General features: G+C 38.8%; 3 protein-coding genes across 3 annotated transcripts; all 3 read left to right on the forward strand.

The window, feature by feature from the left end:
* The first annotated feature begins 1,513 nt into the window (after positions 1-1,513).
* On the forward strand, positions 1,514-8,554 carry mkrn4 (makorin, ring finger protein, 4). Its single transcript, XM_037684197.1, has 8 exons — positions 1,514-1,581; positions 6,318-6,443; positions 6,542-6,780; positions 6,863-6,936; positions 7,057-7,310; positions 7,395-7,502; positions 8,070-8,169; positions 8,263-8,554. Exons 1-8 carry the CDS (start codon positions 1,550-1,552, stop codon positions 8,389-8,391), a joined length of 1,062 nt encoding a protein of 353 aa, XP_037540125.1. The 5' UTR covers positions 1,514-1,549; the 3' UTR covers positions 8,392-8,554.
* Positions 8,555-12,073: 3,519 nt separating this feature from the next.
* fance (FA complementation group E) lies at positions 12,074-15,159 on the forward strand. The gene is made up of 10 exons (XM_037684198.1): positions 12,074-12,273; positions 12,823-13,393; positions 13,528-13,572; positions 13,650-13,706; positions 13,808-13,951; positions 14,022-14,145; positions 14,509-14,584; positions 14,690-14,756; positions 14,837-14,962; positions 15,055-15,159. The coding sequence occupies exons 1-10, from the start codon at positions 12,074-12,076 to the stop codon at positions 15,157-15,159; spliced, it is 1,515 nt and encodes a 504-aa protein (XP_037540126.1).
* Positions 15,160-16,587: 1,428 nt separating this feature from the next.
* rpl10a (ribosomal protein L10a) lies at positions 16,588-18,589 on the forward strand. Its single transcript, XM_037684199.1, has 6 exons — positions 16,588-16,648; positions 17,093-17,164; positions 17,244-17,324; positions 17,892-18,040; positions 18,127-18,299; positions 18,382-18,589. The coding sequence occupies exons 1-6, from the start codon at positions 16,644-16,646 to the stop codon at positions 18,550-18,552; spliced, it is 651 nt and encodes a 216-aa protein (XP_037540127.1). The 5' UTR covers positions 16,588-16,643; the 3' UTR covers positions 18,553-18,589.
* Positions 18,590-21,604: the final 3,015 nt, after the last annotated feature.

The following is a 21,604-nucleotide window of genomic DNA, read 5'->3' on the forward strand; positions in this document are numbered from 1 at the left end:
CAGCGCTGACCCCAGAGCAGCGTTCAGAGAGAGCTTCTCCTCACACGCTGCAGCTGTGTGTTTTGCTGCAAAGGGAAAGCGTTTCATAATCTTACACCTGTGGCAAAGCCAGATTATTATTTTTTTTTTCTGCCAGATTGATGAGTGATTGTTTTCTTCTCAGGCTTTTTTTTTTTCAAGCTGAAGATGCACAAATTGGTATTTGTTTACAACATTTTAATTATCATCTTCGTCATCAGTGACCTCCACTCTGCCATTTAGTTTGAAGAACACAAACTGGGCTGGCTCCAGCAGTGTAGAGCTCTCCCAACACAAGTGTCTGTGCAATAGTATTTCTGTTTGTCAATAAATGTGAGATCCAAGTTATTTAGGTTTTGTCTTAAAGCCATCCACCCAAGTGATAACTGTTGAACTGTACAATACAAGATTTGTCTCCTGAAGCTGACACTATAAACAAGACTCACGAAGTACAAGGGACAGCGTGCTTGTTATTTTTCTTTATTATTGTATTTTTATTTTTTCAGAATACAGTAACTTCTCATTCTTCATTCTTTGGTTATTGTAAGTACATTTCTTTGTGATTATGTTACCAGTTATTTGTTATTGTTGATTTATATTGTAAGGTTAAATCATGATTTGTCTCATTTCATGGGTTAAGTTTGTGGTTTTTTACATGTTTGCCTGTTTAGTTTAGGTGCTACCAAACATGTCATGAAGAAAACCAACAAACCTTTCCCTACAGGATTATTTTTTTATTTCAATGGTGCAGCAGATCCTGCAGTTAACCAGCATAAAGAGCCATTATATTGATAGAGAATTTTTATGCAACATCTGGTATGAAGTGTTTAAGATATACACAATCCAAGAATACCATTACTTTTGTGTGTGATTTGTGTTACAGCCACTTACTGTTATTCAAACCCACATGAATTGTGGTGGTTTATTTTGTTTTTATCCCCATCCTCTACTACTTTTATCTCTCATTTATCAAATCCTTAGCCCTATTTTGCCTTAATCCCTGATAAATTTGCACATTGCATCAATTGGCTGACAGTGTGCCAAGCTAGCAATTTGTGTGACTATATAAAGCATGAAATTACACCAGAAAGTGTAATAAAGCTACCTCTACGTAAGAGCGAGCGATTGCTTCTTCAGATACTTGTCGGCAAAAACGTATAAGAACTTTGAAGTATTGTTTATTGTAACATGTAACCCATCGTCAGTTCTGGTTTAGTGATTTATAAACTAGAATTAATGACGGTGTTTTTATTTTTTTCTCATTTTGTCACGTGCGTGTCGATTTTTTTTGTTTTTGTTTTTCCTCATTTTGAAATTCGTATCGGTTTGCGGTTGGTCAGGCGTATGTGTCGTCATCACGTTGCGGTCTGACTGACGCACCCAACGACCAATAGCCTCGCGTTCCCGACGCAGGAACGTCCTATCTCTATTTCTATTGGTCAGTCGCCATGGTAATTACTTGATGGCTACAGCTGTTGGCTATTTAGTTAGCACTGAGATTTTCCGCGGCGGCTCGTTCAAAACAGAGAGGATGGACTCGGCTCGCAGTGGGACTATTTGTAGGTAAGAAAACTAGCAAACAGCGGGCAACATGTTGATAAGTAACGCACAGTTAAGCGACTACGTGCTACTTTTGAATTCGAGCATTACGACGATGAAAAGGCTGAAGTAAATGATAACATTTTGAGCTGGTGTTCGTTGAGCACGCTGGGAACCACGTGATAAACTAAGGTTGAATAAAAGGACAACGAGGGCTGGTAGCAAGTAAAACCTTGTCATTAGGTTAAGGTAAACTGAATACGATGCTGCTAACTAGATTTTTAGCACATTTTAGAATTTTACTAAACGGTCGACCGACCAACCGCCGCCTGAATAGCATTTTAGCACCATTTTGCTAAACAACCAGGCCTACCCTTCACAAGAAAACCAAAACAACTTTAAATCGGCTGTTTGTAAGAAGGCTAACATGGCGAATCAAAACTTAAAAAGTGACGATTCAAATTAGTAAAAGGGCTAACAAGGTTAAGTCAGGTCATCTGGACGGATTCTTCGTTGAAACGTTTCTCCACTTTTTTTTTAATTTTTTTTTATTCAACCTTTACTTAGGCAAGCCTCGTTAAGCCACGAGGACCATTTACAAGAGGGACTTGTTCCAGACAGAACATATAAAGTACAGACTAAAATAACAGTTAACAATGACGTTAAAAATGCTGTTAAGAGTAGTGTATAAAACAATAAATCAGGGTGCCGTAAAACGGTGAAATACTAAAAACAAGAACATATTTGCTTTGATTTTTCTATTGCCATTATCAACTGTTTGAAACTCCTTTTAAAGAGATCATGGTGGACAACTTCATTTCCTGTTGCAAGGTGTTTCAGGTCCGAGTAGAAAAATGCTTGGGTAATGATGGCCTGAGAGCGCACGCTGTAACTGCACTGACAGTGTGACATATGGGAGGAGATATAAGAAGGTAGCAGACCAAGGCAAGAAGGGGTCTCTGCAGGCAAATTCGGAAGGCGTATCTGGGCGCTCATATCTGATTGGACTATAGGAAAGTGGGTGTATCTGGGCGGTCATATCTGATTGGACGATAGGAAAATGGGCGTTTCTGGCCGGCCGGATCTGATTGGACGATAGAAAAATGGGCGTGTCTGGACGGCCACATCTGATTGGACGATAGAAAAATGGGCGTGTCTGGACGGCCACATCTGATTGGACGATAGAAAAAAAAAGGCTGAACGATAGAAAAAAAAAGGCTGAACGATAAAATGCTGTAACCACAGACACATGATGTCTAAAAACAAGGCGTTATTGGCAGACTGTGTTAACCACAGGCATATTATGTCTATGGTGTTAACCGGTTCGACATTAGCGGCGTCTCGGTTCGACATCGCTCCAGTATACTGCCGCGGCGTCTCCATAACTTCTTTTTTCGACTCTCTTAACACAGAACTTCCGGTTACATTTCAAAATAAGAGCAACATAACTGGGTAGTGGGGAGAGCTAAATGTTAGGGGTTTTTTTTAATACCTAGCCATAACATTAAAAAACAAATTCCATTTTGGTTGTTGAAAAATGTGAACAAAGTTACAATCGATTCATAAAGAAAGAAAAATATTAATGATACTTAAACTGGCCTTGGGACAAAGGATGTTTCCTTTAACTTCACATTGTCTTGTTCAACCTGCAGTCACTACAGATGAGTGATTCTCAGTTTCTGTCAGATTTCTGCAACTGGAGCAGGTATTTCTGTTTACTGGTTAACTTCCTCAGCTGTCTCACATTTTAAAGGTCAACCCTACTCCATGTTTCAGTAGAAAACAAGCACATTTAGGAGTCAGTACATACCCAGACTTTTGGCCCTCACACCTATACCCAGTTGCTTATGCTGCATGATGAGATCAGATTTATCCATATTTTAGAAATTACATTTAGCTTAGTTGACAAAACAATACAAATGAAGACCGTCTTAAAAAAGCTCTTGGTTTTGCAGTATGCAGCCTGATTTCAAACTGACATCTTGGCCAAAGGTAAAATAAAAATCTTTGTGTTCTCAGAAAAGTTGTTTCAGGACCTCCAATAAACTTATGTACACATCAAAGCACACAAGACAGATTCAGGAATTCTCTTTGTTTTCCAGATTTCACATTTGTTATTACCTTAAAACATACTCAGACAACATTTGATGCATCATTGAATTTTTTTTATTGTGTTTATTGGGACATCCATTTTTAAAAGTCATTGTAGCATCTGTTGGAAACACAGAACATAGTACAGTTAGGGTGTTGCTAGTTGTTACTTAATCCTGGATTGGATTTTAAAGTTAATTTTGATATTTTTTTCACAAGGAAAAAAAAGTTGATTTCCTAAAGTTTAACTATAAATGAAGGAATTTGTACATTCAGGTAATTGAAAATTAAGTAATTTCGCTAACATCCAACCCATTTTAGCCACTGAGCCATACCAAACACACATAATCTATTCTTGAATGAATTATTGACTATTATTGACAAATTACAGACTTTTTATTGAATAAGTTATTACTCATTATTGAATCATTGACAATTTACACTCATGTTCGTGTTAACTCATGTTGCAACAAGATCAGCAACTTTTGACTATTACTATGAACTATGTTAAACTTTGGAGGTGATTTATTTTGAAAGTCAACATCAGATGTTGGTCAACATTGTTGAGCAACATCTTGGGGTCTTCTAGAGTCAGTCTGAAGTGAGAGTGGTCCCTGACATGGCAGAAAGACATAGATATAATTAACAGCTTTTATTTATTTATTTTTCAGCTAATAACTTTTATTTATTTGTTTTTCATATTTTTCAGTTATACTCAGCTTTTAAATATTTATTTTTCAAGTATTAAGAACTTTTATTTTCAGCTTTTATTTTGAAAAGCAACACCCAGTTGTTGTAAACGTGCACAGTGAGAGCTGCTGTGGAGGTTCACTTTACCTCAGTGCGTTACAACAACAACGAGAGAACGGTCGAAACTGTCGTGACCTACAATAAACGTACTTCAATAAAATGCATAAGTGAAAACATAACATGCTTTATAAGTACAATAAATCATATTTATTTGTCAAACATCGCAAAGAAACGTTACCTCATCAAAAATCCTAGTGACTTTGAGGGTTACCCACAGCCAATCAGTGTTCGCCGCCGACAAACGCCTATTAAATACTGTTAGCCAATCAGTGTTCGCCGCCCGTAAACGCCTATTCGCCAGAAACGCCCACTTTTGGTCTGCAGAGACCCCCTTCTCGACCAAGGAGGGGTTTATAGATGAAACTGAACCAGTGAGAGCCTACGTGTAGATGATGACGACCGACTGACCAATGAGTAGCGAATGCCGTGATGGGTACGGAAGTTACAACCAGTTACGGCATTCAACATCTGCAAGGAGCTGGCAGGGACATTCATGTAAATGTCACCATAGTCACTGGTCGGTGGGAAGATGGTGGCTACAAGGCGATTTCTGGCATTCAGTGTTAAGCAAGATCTGTTTCTGAAAAAGAAACCCAGTTTTATTTCCAGTTCAAGGTTTCAATATGTGGTTTAAAAGAGATGTACATCGACCATCGGTCTGGTTCACCACACAGACCAGTACTTGCTTCTTTTTTTGTCATTTTAAACAACCATATAGGATGATGGTCCTCCTTTTACATGTGAATATCTAGATCATGTGAAGTCTTGTGTAAAAAAATGAAACATTTCAACAAAGAATCTGTCCAAAGGCTTTGACATAATAACCTTGTTAGATTTTTCTACCGTTTTTTTTTTTTTGTTGTTGTTGCCATGTTTCTTTCTCCTTTTTAATTATCATTTTGTTTTCAATTGTAAATAATAATAAAAAAAACATTTATATGAATCATTTGTGAATGTCTCACTGTTGTCATCACTTTGTTAAAATCCAGGTCTCTCTTGTAAATGAGTCCTCGTGGCTCGATGAGACTAACTTACCTGCTTAAATAAAGGTTGAATGAATTAAAAAAAAGTTCAAGACAAAAACAACTGGACTTGTAAACAAAGCCGTTTCACTTCTCATCCAAGGAACTTTCTGTGGGGTACAAGCTCTAAAGCTGAGCTAAGCTAAATACAGATTGTCCGATCCCTCCTCACAATAGGAGTTCATCTTTGTTAGTCTGAGATACAGAGGAGCCACTCTGGTGACGTGGATGAAAATTCATTTATATAGCGCCAAGTCGCAACAGAAGTCATCTCAGGGTACTGAGCAGGAACATTTTCAGGTCTCTCTTGTAGAAGAGTCCCAGAGGCTCAGTGGGATTAACCTGTATAAATAAGGGTTGAATTCAAATGTATATAAAAATAATAATTTAACACTATTTGAGGAGCAGACTGCTTTCTGAAATGAAATAAAATTCCCAATAGGTGTGAAAATGGCTGGGTATCAGAGCTGCATTATAAGTTTTTGAAAGTTAAAATCTGAGACCTCTATTAAAGATTGTTTCTCTCATTTTACATAAATGGCTACCTTCACCCCCTCTCAAACCATCTTTTTTTGAGAATTTTTTAATATATTTTTTTCATTTATTTGATTATTATTTTTCTTGTATTTACAAAGTTGAAACCTTGACAAATTTTCCCCTACATAAAACCTGACCCATGTAAAGTAAAGGAGTGTTACCTTTTTAGAAATGGTCACACTTTCATCACGCCTATGGACTTATTCTACTTTAAAAATGTAAACATTCATGAATGTTAAAAACTGACAAGAATTTGGATACAGTTTTTTTTTTGTTTTTTTTTTTTGTTTTTTTTTACAGGCATTTCCTAAATGGCTCATGCAGATTTGGTTCCAGATGTTTTTACAGACACGAGATGACCATAATACAACCCCAAATATGCAGATACTTTCAGAAAGGTGAATGTTGGTATGGCGAGAGCTGCAGGTAAGAAGAGAAGGGAGGAAAGAGAGTAAATATTTTAATTGTATTTATTGTAAGGTTTTTGCATATTTAAATTTTTTTTTTTTTTCTTCAACAACCAGGTATCTCCATATTCAACCTAATGCTGGAGCAGCTGCTTCAGGTAGAAGGGGTTCAGTGCCTGCCGTCTCTTCCCATATGGTCCACCCGCCCTCTGACAGAAGAGGGTCAGAACCAGCTTTCCTGCACACTGTCACTTCCAGGCAGGAATGCAGTGGATCAGAGCCGACTGTTAACGCCTCACGTTTTCAGTGCAACGCTCGACGCCTGCCACATGATAATGCAAAGGAGCAGTCACCAGGTACTGGTGTATTGGTTTTTGTTTTTTCCCTTGCAGTCGAGACTTGACACAACTTACAATCTTGTTACCGTATATCTCCCAGGGGAAAGAACCAACCCGGAGTCTGGCCAGCGTTCAGGAATTGCTCGAGCAAGTGCCTGTCCGAGGATAGAGGAGGTTTGGTTCTAATTTTAAGTCTTAAATATGGTTGCTCTACAGGTCATAGGTCAATGAACTGAACTAGGCTGAAGAACCTAGAATTCTCCATGGTTTATTTATTTATTTTTTTATGCCAAGGGTTCCACTGAATCTGAGCCACAGGAGGGTGGAGCTGCTGCTGCAGCAGCTTCCAGTAACAAAAGTGAAGAGAAAACTGAGGCCTTCCTGCAGAGTAAAGATGTGATCTGTGGAATCTGCATGGAAACAGTTTATGAAAAGGAAAACGCGAAGGAGCATATATTTGGGCTTTTGCCAAACTGCAACCATCCCTTCTGTTTAAAGTGCATCTCAACCTGGCGGAAGACTAAACACATTGGCTCTGATGTTGTAAGGTGGGTTTCTGCTATAAACAAAGGTCAAGTCAACAAATCATATAAAATTAACCTTTCACCCCTGTTCTCCGGTTTAACTTTTAGGGCATGCCCCCAGTGCAGAGTGAAGTCTGCGTTTTACATGCCAAGCAAAGTGTGGGTTGAAGGACCAGCAAAGGAGAGTGCAGTTGTTGCATTCAGGAAGAAATTCAGGTCAGTGACTGACAGCAGTGTAAATGATCTGTTTGTTTTGGTCAGTGCTGTTGAAGCTATTGATCCTACCAAGAGGCAGTTTTGAAATGACCCCTTATTTTGCATTGTTAGATTTCACCGGTCAATTAAGTCCTCCAAGCTCCATGGAACTAACCTGTATAAATAAAGATTGAATGAAACCAGTCAATTAAGTAACTGGATGACCTAACAGGTTTTTTTTTGTTTTGTTTTTTTAAGCCCACCTTATTTATTCCCCTTTAGGGTTTCATTCAACACTCAACAATATTTGAAGTTTTTGGTCCATTGATTTTAATTGACATTTAAATTTTAAATTTGAAAATCAAAATTGGATACTTTGACCAGTAAATCTCTTTTTCTTTCTTCTTCTTTTTTAAGTTTATACAAACAAACAGAGCTGTCAGCCTATTTTGAAGAGTAGTGAAGCACAGATCACAATATGCGATTACAATGTACTTTTCTTTTGTTCTCAAGATGGAGTGAAGTTTCAAAAGAAAAGATCTTCATGTATATTTAAGCTTCTGACTGGTTCCTCACTGTTATTTCCAGTGAGAAAAGATGCAGCAGCTATGACCGATTCGGATACTGTCCCTTCAAAACGGACTGTCTCTATCGTCATGTCAAAAATCCAAATCGAGTTGAGTTTTCGGTAAGAGTTGTCATTTTTAAAACGGATGAAAGTTCTTACCTCAGAAGTACTCAACATATCGGTGTATTTTTTTTATTTTTCTCCTAATCACAGTATTTCTCGGACGACGACGATGATTATTTCGATGACGAATATGAAAACGGTGTTGATCTACTCGGATTTCTCCTAGCTATGACCCTTCTTGGTAGTGATGATTCAGACGACGAGGACTTTCACTTTTAACTAAACAGAATGTGAGTTCTGAGCCATTGTATTATTTTCAGTGACTGAAGCACTGATTGAAGCTGTAAGTAAAATAACTGGCTTTGGGTGATCTGGCTGTGTTTTTGACGTGTCCTTTTGGAATGACTATATATGTATATTACATCATTTGTGAGCAGTCTTGTCGAGCAGAAGCATCTATCAGCCTATGGTCCAGAGTTCCAAATAGATGTAGGTTTTTGCATTGATCACATTGTGAACCATTCTTGCACTGAGAGAAAACATAATCTGAAGTTTTGTGCTTGAATTTGAAGAAATGTGTGTATTCTGACTTTCCACAGCTTGTGGTCGGACTTTCCCAGATTAAACATCTGTCATTCATTCCTTCCACTGATCTTTTCAACATTCACTTTCGTCTTTCATTGGGGTTCACATTCCCTCCCGACGGCTTGGCTTCTTGTTTTCTCCTCTTAGTGCAGTCTACACATTTGAGTGATTAATTTGAGCTTGTGTTCTTGTAACCTGGGACAATTTTGAAAAATTTTAAAGTGTTTTTGTGGATGGTGGTTTTAATTGCCTAAAACGCCAACGAAAGTGTACTGCGCCCTTTCTTGCTCATCTGTAGTGCAGGTAAATCTCCCTCAAATGATTGACCTGGCCTAGTTTTCGGCAAGAATGTGAAATGTTAAATTTTATTCCATTTTTTAAAAAAATTAAAAAGTTGTACACTGAAAATAAATGTTTGTTTCACTGAATGTGTCTTGTACTTTATTTTATGTGTGTGAGAGAATTTTAAAGTCCTTGCTTGGCAAACCATGCCTGTACAGTGTGCTGGTTCTGTTCAGTGTCCCGAGACGACTTCTGGTGTGACATGGCGCTATATAAATAACTGAATTGAATTGGTTATCCTTTTAAAGTTTTTATATTTTATGTCCTTGGTTTAGCTTTTTTGATGTCATAAAACTAGGCATTCCACACAGACTGGTTTTGATGGTTCTGAACATTATGTGGCCCAAGTTTTTTAAGATGAGGGTCCAAAATGGCACTCGATTATTCACACCCTTGTCTTGGATTCCCTTCTGATCATTGAGGATGGGAAATTATTTAATCTTTGTGAAACTTGTAGTTTAGACGCTAATCATGATTGATGGTGAATCATTTATGCACATGCTTAAAAGGAGTGTCTTAAAAATTATTTACCGGTATACTGGTAACATTTTTCTGTTTTTAAATACAACTAAAGTTTACCTTGAGTTTACTCGATCATCTTGTTTTTAATTAGCCAAAGGGCTTCTTTTCATCTGTTTTTGAAGTAGTAATACAAATTCCAATAATGGTCAATCAGGTCATCTGGACCGTTTCTTTTTTTGTGGAAGATGTGATCGAGCAGGAACCTTGTTGTCTTGAACCACTTTGTCAACTTCTCACAGGCAGGCAGCCCAGCCAGAGAAACCATCTTATCATCAACAAACTGGTTATTCCATTAAAGGAGTGCGCTGCTTAGTGGAGAAAACCGTTTACTTGGGACTCCTCAGACCGATGAAGCCCTCTAGATGGAGGATGAAACATCTTTCCACAAAAAAAATGCGTCTCTTTGTTGTTCGCACCTCGTGTGGAACGAAATTATGTACACAGGCTCCCAGTTACATCCAACAAAATGTAAAAGAAAATGTTACAAGATCTAAGAAAAACAACTAAAAATAAGCTAAACACTAGTAGCATAAAATCAATATGCTGAATGTGAGTCTGTGAGTAGATGAACATGGCAACATGTGATTTTTTTTTTTACAGTGATTATTCTGGTTAGAGATTCATGAGTCTAACAGCCTCAGGATAGAAGCTGTTCCTCAGTCTAGTGGTTTTACATTTAATGCTCCTTAACCTACTTCCTGAGGGGAGTAGGGCAAAAAGTGTGTGCTGGGTGAGCGGGGTCCTTCACGATGCAGATGGCCCTCTTCCTGCATCTAGAGGTGTAAATGTCTGTGATGGTGGGAAGAAATTGTCCAGATGACCTGATTGACCATTTTGTACCTGGATGATTGAGCATGAACTTTGAAATAATACAAATTCCATCCATTATCTTTACCCACTTCTACTTTTGGGTCACTGGTGCTGTGGTGCCCATATCCAGCTATTGCCATGGGGGAGATGGACACCCTGGGCAGGTCTACAGTCCATCACAGGGCCACAAACAACCATTCACTCTCACACTTAGGGACAATTTAGTTATCAATCAGTCTAACATGCAAGTTTTAGGTCTGTGGGAGGAAGCGGGAGTACCCAGAGAAAATCCACACATGCATGGAGAGAACATGCAAACTCCACCCAGAAAGATCCCCCGGCCCTGATTCGATTTAAAGACCAGGCTAAGGAAATAGAAGCGTTCACCAGACACATTAACTCGGTCGATAACATCAAGTTCACCCGAGAGGATGCAAACGACAACAAACTGCCTTTTTTGGACTGTTTGGTTCAGATGGAGAGAGAGGACAGCCTCAACATTGAAGTTTACAGAAAACCAACCCACACAGACCAGTATCTTCTGTTTGACTCCCACCATCCACTGGAACACAAACTCTGTCATCAGAACTTTACAACATCGGGCCGAATGCGTCCCCACGAAGACAGAAGGTAAGGAAAAGGAACGGAAACACATTCAAGAAGCTCTTCAAACGTGGATATCCTAACTGGGCTTTTGTCAAGTCAGTGAGGAAATCTACAAAACACACCAACAAACAGAAAAAGGAGAACAGCAGACGTAAAAACATTGTCATCCCTTATGTTGCTGGAGTATCAAGAGAAATTCAGAAGGATCTTCAACAAACACAAGATCCCAGTACATTTCAAACCCAGCAGGACTCTCAGACAGAGGCTGGTCCACCCTAAGGACAAAACACCCATACACAAACAGAGTGGTGTAGTGTATGCGGTCCAGTGCAGCGAGGACTGTCCAGACCTCTACATTGGAGAAACTAAACAGCCTCTTCACAGACGCATGGCTCAACACAGGAGAGCCAGCTCCTCTGGACAAGACTCAGCTGTTCACCTCCATCTCACAGATAAGGGACACTCTTTTGAGGACCAAAATGTGCACATTTTGGACCGAGAACACAGATGGTTTGAGAGGGGGGTGAAGGAAGCAATTTATGTAAAAAGGGAAAAGCCGTCTCTTAACAGAGGAGGAGGCCTCAGATTTCCACTTTCAAAAACCTATAATGCAACTTTAAAACAGATCCCCAGCCAGTTTTCACACCTGATGGGAACAGAGGGGCCTCGTCTGTGAATTAGAGGAACAAAAGACTCTTACTGTTAATGTTGTTTAGGTGTGAATTGCCAATCTACATGTGTGTCTTATCTCACTCAGCCTTATAACCTGAATCTCTCACTCTCTGCTCTTTGAATTGAGAAAGCTCCTCGGATGAGGAGCGAAACGTCATCTGTTACAAATAAAGTCCAGTTGTTTTTGTATTGAACGCTTTTTGAATTCATCATGTCCTGGATGACTGAGAATCTTCACCAGCATATTTAAAGACCTCCTCGCTGAGAGGGTTCCCACAAAAACTGTTGACGGGTCCTCCTGGTCGGCAGGGGGCAGCACGCAGCTCACAGGACTTTGTGCAAGAATGTAAAAACTGGCGCGTTCGGAGCTTAGAGGTGAAAGGAACTGCAACATCTTATGTGCTAGCCTTTAGTTTATTCTGGCATGTTTTTGAGTCGGTTTGACGGGCAGTCGAGGCTGCTGGTTCGGGCTCTGATGTCCGGAATCTCCGGGACCCAGAAAGCGCTTACAGCCTTCCACAAGCAGCAGCGGGCGAACCCCGAGCTGTCGCTGGTTAATCTCTTACAAACTCTGTGTCAGGACGAAGTAACTCGTCCAGAGGCAGAAAATGAACCACTCGTCATGTAAGTACACAACTCTGGCTACTAACAGTTCTGTTTTTTGTAGCGGTTTTGAGTTTACTGTCTGTTTTTATGTCTTTAATGGCGCATTGATTGACGCCTGGCTGTTGCTATGGAGACGGCTCATGCTCACCTTGGCTCGACTGCTCGGTTTCTAGTCACGTGTGAATACTGTTCATCGTTATTAGTGGTTATAGTTTGCATTTAGTTCCTAATAGAGCCGTTTAGTAATAAACTGTGTCTTGTATAAGCTGTTTCTTAGATGTTTTGCTGTCAGTAATTAATTTTAATTGTTTTAATCTCAAACTTTTAAAAATAACGCAGAGTTTGACTGCAGTATTTACTCATCACTGCCATTATTTTTAGCCTATATAAATTAAGAGCAACTTGCACAAAAGTAAAAAAAAAAATACTGAATAAAAAGCTTAAACCTGCAACATGCTTAAATTTTAATATTAAAGTAATGAACATTTACAGACAGTAAAATTATTTTTTATTTTAAACCTACACTAATAAATACCCATTTATTTTGATTTTCTTTATCTCTTCTAGTAAACCAATGGTGTGCTTGTTTTCAACACTGTTCAAACAGAACCTGCTGACCTTCGTCTATCTGGTTCACTCTGTTCTTCCTGGGACCGCTATTCTCCATCTGCTCAAATGTCTCAGTAAGGACTCCTATGTGGACCCTTGGGTGACAGCTTTGAGTAGACAGCTGGAAAGAAAACTGGCACTCCATCACGATGAGCCTCTGTGCACCAAAGATTGCAGCCAAAAACTGAAAGGGCTGATAGATGGTGTGGTCGGTTGTAGTGAGAAAGGAGGGTGGGCTCAGTGCTTTAATGATCAAATAGTCAAATCTGAATCTCAGATCATATCTGATGTATCTGAGGTGAGCACACAAAAGAAAAGGCGGGTCAGCTTTGTTCATTTAGAGGATGCTGATGATGACGAAACAAGGCAGCAGAGTAAACGGACAAAGTGGACTATCTGGGATGACAAGCTTGTTGAGTTGGAAGATAAAGATGTGAAGCGTGATGCATGGGAAGGATCTGAAGGTGCTGCTCCCGCAGGAAGTCCTGCACCAAACAGTCCACAGGGCAACCTGCCTGAAAACCTGAGGGTAAACAAAGAAGGAGCTTTCTCTGTAAACGTGCAAAAAAAAAAAAAAAAAAAAAAATTGCAAAATAAACAATATGCTGTTTTAAATGGATAAATCACTGTATCAGACTTGATTTCTTGATTTTCTTTGTTCAGGCCTCTTTTCTTCACATAAAAGAATTACTGGAAAGTCAAAAAGAGGTAAGTGTACCTTTTGGCGTGCACAGCACAGGCTGAATGTAACATTTAATGCAACTGTATCTTTTATTTTTTTACAGTGGGATGAAACCTCTACAGATGCATTTAAAGTGCTGAATGAATGTGACTCTAGCCAAGTATTGCCTGCTTTTTTGTCTTATTGTTTACAAATATAACCAGATATTAATTAACCAAATTGAGTATCCTTCCTTTACACAATGTTTCCTGTCTTGTTCAGGTGGAGATATTATGCAGCATGCTGAATTTGCCTGAATTACCCGAACACTCTTTGCCTAAACTGTGCAACAGTATTTTGTCTCTGTCTCCTGACCTAAGCTACAGTACAGCAGCAACTCTCTGCAGGAGCCTCCTGCTGGAGAAGGTACATCACTTGATGCATGCAAACTTCTTTGAAGTGTTTGATACTGAAAGTCTATTTTTTTTACTTGCAGGTTCTGTCCCTGTCAGAGCCTGCTTCCAGATGTCTGGTGACAGCAGCAACATCTCTATGTAGCCACTATCCCAGACCTATATGTCATGCTGTAATCTGTCCAGTGCTGGAAGACAAGACCATAGGTGAGGCAATGTGCAGCAAAACCTTTCTGACTGAGCTGCATCATAATATAAACAACTAACTTTTTTTTAATGTGTCCAATTAAACTAATCATAAATATTGCAGAACACCGTCAAGTCTGGGCTTTTAAATAAATCTTGCGCAAGCTTTCAAAATAAATTTGTAAGCGATAAACTCTGCGCAGCTCCTATGTTGCATCCGTCTGTCGGTCAGAGATCCAGCTGGTTAGAGTTTAGCGTCATTGTTCAAGTACACATTAACAGGACTGATATTTTGCTGTTAATCAAAGTCAGGTCAAGAACCTTTTGGCTCAGTCTTTGGCCCCAGCATTTGTTGATCCAATGTGGACTTTGTTTTGTTTTCAGGGCTCCCGCAGGCAGAGCTACTGAACAGACTCATAGAAAGTTGTCTGGATTCCCACTACAAACTGCTAGTTTTACAGTAAGACTAGTACATTATCTTCTATTTGCACCTAAAAAAAAAAAAAAGCTTCAAACGTGAAACAAACAAAAAAAAATCACAAAACCTGTTTTCTTTCTTTCTCAGAATGACTTTCAGAGTTTCTTGGAGTGAAGCTGTGCTCTCCATTATCCACAGCTTGCTAGACTCAAAGGTAAGTTCATTATTGTGAAATGTTTAACCACAGCAATCACTCAACAAGTTGACAGCACTTTTATCCGTTTCCCCTGCTAGGCTGACTTGAATGAAGAGGTTTTCACACAGTTCATGAAGCAGCTCGTCAGTCAGAGTCCTCACGTCACAAAATCTATGAAGTTTGCCAAAATGATGCTGACAGTCCTCACCAAATACAGCAGCCATGTAAGTCGGTAAAGTGACGTCCAACACAGTAGATAAGTAATGAAAATAGAATTTATGATTCCATTTATGAATAAACAATTTTTTTTCTCCAGATTACTGCTGCGCACAAACACTCCCTGACAAGCTGCCTAGATGTAAACGAGACGTTCCTAAAGAAGTCACTTCAAGCTGCTTTAAAAAGGATCTTACATACATGATATTTTAATTTACTGAGTGTCAATAATCTTACTGAAAATAAAGTCATCCAACTTGTCGAACAGGGCATGTTTCTGTTTTTAGTATAATCTGTGCACTGCTTAAAGTCATTCACTTGAAAGTTATTTGCTGTCATATTTATTATGTGATGCTCTGGATGTGCCACACAAAGATGGTAATATATATAAATATATATTTTTATATTGTTTATTGGGGTTCAGATTCCATAGACTTCTTTATTTACTTGAATAGGTTTGCAATAAATGGCATAGTCTGTGCAACTGCAGAAGATTTTCAACAGAAATGCTGAGCCTCAGATTTTTGTACTTGATTTTTTTGTACTGTGAAATTTGTGAAGATAACTGGAGGTAACTAACATGATAAATCTTTAAAGTATGATCATTTTATTACAGTATTATTTATGTACTATTACAGTACTCCATTATGATTCTGAGGAGAATCTATGGTAGTCTTTTTTTTTACTTCACTGTTTTAGAGCATCAGTATGGAAAATTTGCAGAAGCCAGTTTTACATGAATAATGTGATAAATATTGAAGTCATTTAAAAAGTTTTACCTCCTGTTTACTTTAAATGTATTTTACAAGGACTGCACACAAAACAAGGTTGCATATTAAAACAATGCCACGGTTTAATTTGACTAACCAAGGCTAAAGCACCTTACCAAAGATTAATTTACAAGCCTAGTCCTTGTATTTGTTTATTTAAACAAAGGGCAATAATAAAACTAAACTTTCTACACATTCATAAAGAGTCATTCCTCATTAAAATAATATATACACATTGTTTATGTGTGTGATATTATGTCTTTAGCTAAAATTCCCTGTAAAGTGGTCTTGCTCAATACTTCGTTTCTAATTTTTACGACGTTTGACTAATTTAAAAAAAATCAACTAAAAGAATCATGTGTTTCTCAAACAGGTGTTTGCTACATTTTTTAACTTTACAAATAGCTTACTTTCAGACGTCAGTCATTAACTCAATTTTTTTTTTAAAGCTGAATACTTTTTTCACTTTTTCTTGTCAACTTGTCCCCATTCTTTTTAAACACATTGTGTTGGTGTAGTCAAGTCAGGTACAAATAATGCAGAGAAAATGAGTTAAAATCAGCCAAAGTCCTAAGAAAAACTTTAAAAGAACTTGAGAAAATACAAATCTCAAGACCATTTTTAAATATGACAATAGCTCCTTAAAAGCAAAGTGCAAAGGAAATTAAGATGATTTAAAACTTTGTACGTTATATATAAGATTAATATTCTTGCACTGTCCAGATAATTTAACACAACTGCTACAGTAAGGGATTAAAATACCAGTACTCATTTTCATCTGACGAAAACCACTGTAAACACCCTTGTGTAAATAAAGATATTTAAAAAAAATTGAATGACGTAGCACGCCTTTATTTGGCGTAACTTCCGGCTGTACGTCCTTTTCAGCGTAGCACGACGGCGCGGACGAACAGCTAAAATGAGGTTGGACCCAATTTACTGAATAACTCTGTTAAAACACCGACTTTTGACATGTTCACGCTCATGTACAGCTGTCTTATGAACACTTAGTCTGACATTGTTGTAAGGGTTTTGTCATTTATTTGCTTTTGAGGAGATAGTTGAAGTTAGCTGTTTAGCATGGGACCGGTTTAGATTAGCTTGTCGCGGAGGAACCGGCGCTACCTTTTCTAAATGTAATCCGTTCCCATCCATAGTTTTAAAACCTATTTAATTTATCAGTCGTCTTCTTTATAGTTATAATATAGATGCTAGATTACATTAAAGTGAATTTTACATGGTGTAACGTGTTAAACTGAGCTTTACTACGTAATCATATAGCAGCTATCAAGACTTGTTTTAAGGGACGTTTCTGTGTCGTAGGTTAACTTTAGTAGTATTAACTATATTTATTATTTTATTGTACAGCAAGGTTTCCAGGGATACGCTGTATGAAGCCGTGAGGGAGGTCCTGCAGGGCTCTGTGGCCAAGCCAAGGAAGTGAGTACAAACAAAGAGTTGAACCTGACTTAAGTTCTCTGGATGTTAAATCTGTAATAATGGTGTTGCTTGTTAATAGGTTTGTGGAGACTGTGGAGCTGCAGATCAGCCTTAAAAACTATGATCCCCAGAAGGACAAGCGTTTCTCCGGCACCGTCAGGTTCGACATTTCACTGTTTCACCCAACCTTTTCCTTGCTTGTTTCCAGCCCTGGCCGAGAATTTAATTGTCCATGTATTTAGAAAGAAAGACGAAAACCTTAGTCCTGGCAGAATGGAAACGGACAAGGAAAAGTATTCTGGGTAGTCTGACTGAACCCACTCGGCTTCGGCTGGTGATGGCAAAGCAGGCGGACCCCTACCCTGGGTCTTAAAACATGAGGGGAGGCTTTGTGTGACTGAGCTGCTGGGCTCATGTCCACAAGCCGACCAATTTTACTTTAACAAAGAGGTCCGCTGGACGCCGACCGCTGTGGTGGTATGGGTAAGAATCTTCTCTTACACATTAAAATCAGAGGGTTCATCTGGAAGTGGCATCTTTTTGTATATTAAGCAGAACACCAGGACATATTAAGCATTAGTTTTAAAGCGGTGCAATGTTCAAAATTGTTTCTGTCAAGGTATGCATATTAATACAACCTTGTGCTTTTTTTTTGTTTATGCAGACAAATGCTCGAGTTTAAAAAGTGGCCAACTTTTTTTTTTTTTTTTTTTTTTTTTTAATGCAGGCTGAAGACTCTCCCCAGGCCCAAGTTCTCCGTGTGTGTTCTGGGAGACCAGCAACATTGCGATGAGGCCAAAGCTGCTGAGATTCCTCACATGGACATCGAGGCTCTGAAGAAGCTCAACAAGAACAAGAAGTTGGTCAAGAAGCTCGGTAAGAAATTCAACCTGCGAGGCGAATGAGATCGGCGCTAACGAGAAAACGAGGCATCTCCAACTTAACGGTTTTTGTTCTTCCAGCCAAGAAGTACGATGCCTTCCTGGCCTCAGAGTCTCTGATCAAGCAGATCCCCCGTATCCTGGGCCCTGGACTGAACAAGGCTGGCAAGTTCCCCTCCCTGCTCACCCACAACGAGAACATGAACACAAAGGTGGATGAAGTCAAATCCACAATCAAGTTCCAGATGAAAAAGGTTAGTTTGGTCATTAAAATGTTCTTCTTATGTTGTGTACTTTTTTTTTGTTTGTTAAGAACTCGTGCTGTTTTTGTTGTAGGTGCTCTGTCTGGCCGTGGCTGTCGGACACGTGAAGATGACCGAGGATGAACTTGTTTACAACATCCACTTGTCTGTCAACTTCCTGGTGTCTCTTCTGAAGAAGAACTGGCAGAACGTGCGTGCCCTCTACATCAAGAGCACCATGGGCAAACCCCAACGCCTCTATTAAATGTGTTTTTGTTAATAAAAGAAGAGAAGCTCCTAAATTGATTTCTCTGGATCGTTTGTCACGTTGCTTCAATTTTTTATTTTTTTTTTATTTTTTTTTGGATCAGTGTTCCAAGGCTTCAAAAGAAGCTTCGTTTGGTCACAGATTCTGGATAACGCACACCGTTGTGTATGCTGAGGCCTGATGTACCCCATGGGCAGACTGATGGATGAGAAAATCAGACTTTTCAAATCGTGTCTGTCCTGGTTGTTTTCTTGATTCTGCTAATGCAACTAAATATTAAGCGTATTAAAATTATTTTAACTTCCTCCTAAAACTGATGTAGATTTTTTTTTTTTTTTTTAATCAATTAAATTTAGTATGTTTAAAAGTGTAAACCTTAAATGTTCCTGAAGGAAATTTTTTAGATGTTCGATCTTAAAAAACAAAACATGAAAGTATTAAAAGGGTTGAATGAAAAATTAATTCAAACTAAAACCTCAGAATTTTTTTTACTCCAGGAGTTGTTGGTTTCAGTGGTTGCTTTGACCCCTTAAAAATCAATATTCCTCTTCCGCTTTCTGGCCTTTTAACTTAATTTTTAAAAAATAAATTAAATCTTAATTTGATCTAAATGTTCCTCGCTGAATTGGATGTTTGGATAAATAAGAGCTTAATCTTCCCTGAAGTAATGTTTATCACAAGTCAGCTTTCATGTTTGAGTTTTGGACAAAGTTGAACAATTACATTTTAGATGTTTTTGTTAAACCTTGAAAATACTGTAAAATGCTTTTTCACAACGTTGCCAGATGTTGAGATCAGATTATGTATTAAATGATGACCACATTAAATTTTAGCTCTAAAACGTGAGTTCTAGCTCATTCAGTGTTTGCTAATGTTTATAACTGGTGGCCATCTTGAATTAAACCCCATTAGTCAAAATTTAAGTGGCTCATGAGATAATCTGCAAATTAGGTTGACTCCCAACAGTTGATGCTAAAAAGAATTAAGCAGAGTTGGATCATAAACTGTGACAGACTCAGCTACAACCACATCAAGTTTTGGCACCACAGTTATTAAATTGATTTATTTTGTAGCTTCATGTTCTCTAAGGTCCCTTGTCTGTGGCGACCATCTTGGATTGGGGTCCAAAAGTTGATCGGCTGGAGCGATTCGTCTAATAACTTACTAAATTTTATCCAGTGGTTCATTAAATATTTCAGTAACAAGACAAACATTGCTGCTTTGTCCTGTTTATGAGAAGATGAAGTTCAAAATAATCTAACCCTGTAGTTTGGTTTGCTGGATTTTGCAGGGCAGACAGGTAACAATGTGGTTCCATTAGTAGATAAAACACAACTTCCCATGAGCCTTTTGGGTTCCACTCTGGTTTGACTGGATCTCTTAATGAGATTATCTATTCTCAGGAGAGAGGCCGAGGGAAGAGTGAACCAAAACCAAACTTGTGGGAATATTTTATTTAAACCTAAATGAAAATCTCACTGTGAAGAAAGAGAACCTGAGAAATGTAATAATTTGAATGAAATGGATTATTCTGGATGGATACGCTCACTGAATGACGCTGTGATGAGCACAGAGGTGAGTCAAATAATCTACCCGCTGCCTCACCTGTTCCCATGTTTATATGTAATGCCCCTACGTTGCTTCTGAGGGATTTCCATCCTGACGCACGACCAAGCAGCTGAACTTACCCACCATGCAGGACAGTGAAGACAGCGAGGGAGGTAAAAACAGAACAAACTGTCATAAAAAGCCACATCAGCATCTAAAATCTAACTGGATTCACGTGTTTTAATAGAAACCATTCAGGAGGAGCTGCCTGTCACAAACTGGAGCGAGCTGTCCATCATAGAGCGTGTGGGCCTCAACAGGTGCAGCACATCATGCTCAGCATTAAATATATATAAATATAAGATATTTTGTATGAACATCGAAAATTTGAAACAACTTGTTTGTTGACAGTGTGGATTTGTCAGAACATGACTTGGAGGTAAGTTTTTCATGTGTTCATTACTGCTTAACTAATAATTTTCTTTTTCTAGTCTGTTAAATTTGACTTCATCCAGTACACGCAGTATTAAGAATCTTTAGTTGGACTGTTTAATAAAAATGACTTGAATGATAAACTCCGAGTCAACATCTGGGTGTAGACACGTGTTCTTGCTTCCAGAAGGCCTTCTCACAGATCACCCTGGCCTTTCGCTGTGATCAGTACACCCTGAAGCAGAGGCTGCAGGCAGAGGAGCACGCCCGCAACCTGGCTGAGGAAAACATCCAGCTGGAGCTGACCCGAGGCCGGGAGACCCTGGAGGTATGACACGCGAGGACGGACCGCTCTGTTTTAATGAGCTGGTACTTATGATACTTACCATTTTGTTTTGAAAGCAGAAGCTTTTCAAAGGGGTGGCCAGATGAGGGTCGCTGATAATCTTGAGGTGACATTGCCGGTACCACCCATTAATGGTTGCACAACATTGGTCTGGGAAGATCAAGTAGTTCAGGCTTCGAAGAAGTCCAGTCCATCAACGTACGCCCTGCCTGTCACCAGATACCCCACTCGTATAATACCTGACCAAAGGAGGAGATATGTTTGACTTTTATGTTCACAAAGTCATTCCATCAACCATTAAGGAAATTTAGACACCAGTTAGGAACAAGGAAGTTGAAACAGGACCTGTAGGTTCCTCCCTCCACTTGAACAAACAAACAAATCAAATAAAAATGCACCTCAAATGATTTTTTTAAATTTTTTTAGGCACTAACTCTTGTTGATTTACACAGTTCTTACAGAGCTTCTGGAAGTTTGCTGAGCTGTAATTAGCAATTAGTTATTCCATGCTTTAATGTGTGCAGGGGGAGGAGGCAGGACTGAACAGACTCTGGTTCCAAAAATACAACCTGCAAAAATAAAAGGGGGATTTTGTGGCTTTAATTATCAACATCCAAAGAAGGCGGAGCTATTTTGTCCATCTTTCTCCTGTCGCTGGGTCCAACTAATTCCAGATAACTAAGACAATAAAAATATGCACCAAACAAAAGCTTTGGACTCAGG

The sequence above is a fragment of the Nematolebias whitei genome, chromosome 11 (assembly GCF_014905685.2).
Source record: "Nematolebias whitei isolate Nwh7 chromosome 11, NemWhi1, whole genome shotgun sequence".
In the NCBI taxonomy this organism is placed as follows: Eukaryota; Metazoa; Chordata; class Actinopteri; order Cyprinodontiformes; family Rivulidae; genus Nematolebias; species Nematolebias whitei.

Bases quoted from the DNA above. Each gene is read 5' to 3' on its own strand.
- rpl10a (XM_037684199.1), top strand. The intron at 17,165-17,243 runs GTGAGTACAAAC...GCTTGTTAATAG, and splicing joins TCTGTGGCCAAGCCAAGGAA to GTTTGTGGAGACTGTGGAGC. The intron at 18,300-18,381 runs GTTAGTTTGGTC...TTTTTGTTGTAG, and splicing joins TCAAGTTCCAGATGAAAAAG to GTGCTCTGTCTGGCCGTGGC.
- mkrn4 (XM_037684197.1), top strand. From the start codon at position 1,550: ATGGACTCGGCTCGCAGTGGGACTATTTGTAG. The intron at 6,444-6,541 runs GTAAGAAGAGAA...TTCAACAACCAG, and splicing joins TGGTATGGCGAGAGCTGCAG to GTATCTCCATATTCAACCTA. The intron at 6,781-6,862 runs GTACTGGTGTAT...TATATCTCCCAG, and splicing joins TGCAAAGGAGCAGTCACCAG to GGGAAAGAACCAACCCGGAG.
- fance (XM_037684198.1), top strand. From the start codon at position 12,074: ATGTTTTTGAGTCGGTTTGACGGGCAGTCGAGGCTGCTGGTTCGGGCT. The intron at 13,573-13,649 runs GTAAGTGTACCT...ATTTTTTTACAG, and splicing joins TACTGGAAAGTCAAAAAGAG to TGGGATGAAACCTCTACAGA. The intron at 14,963-15,054 runs GTAAGTCGGTAA...TTTTTTCTCCAG, and splicing joins TCACCAAATACAGCAGCCAT to ATTACTGCTGCGCACAAACA.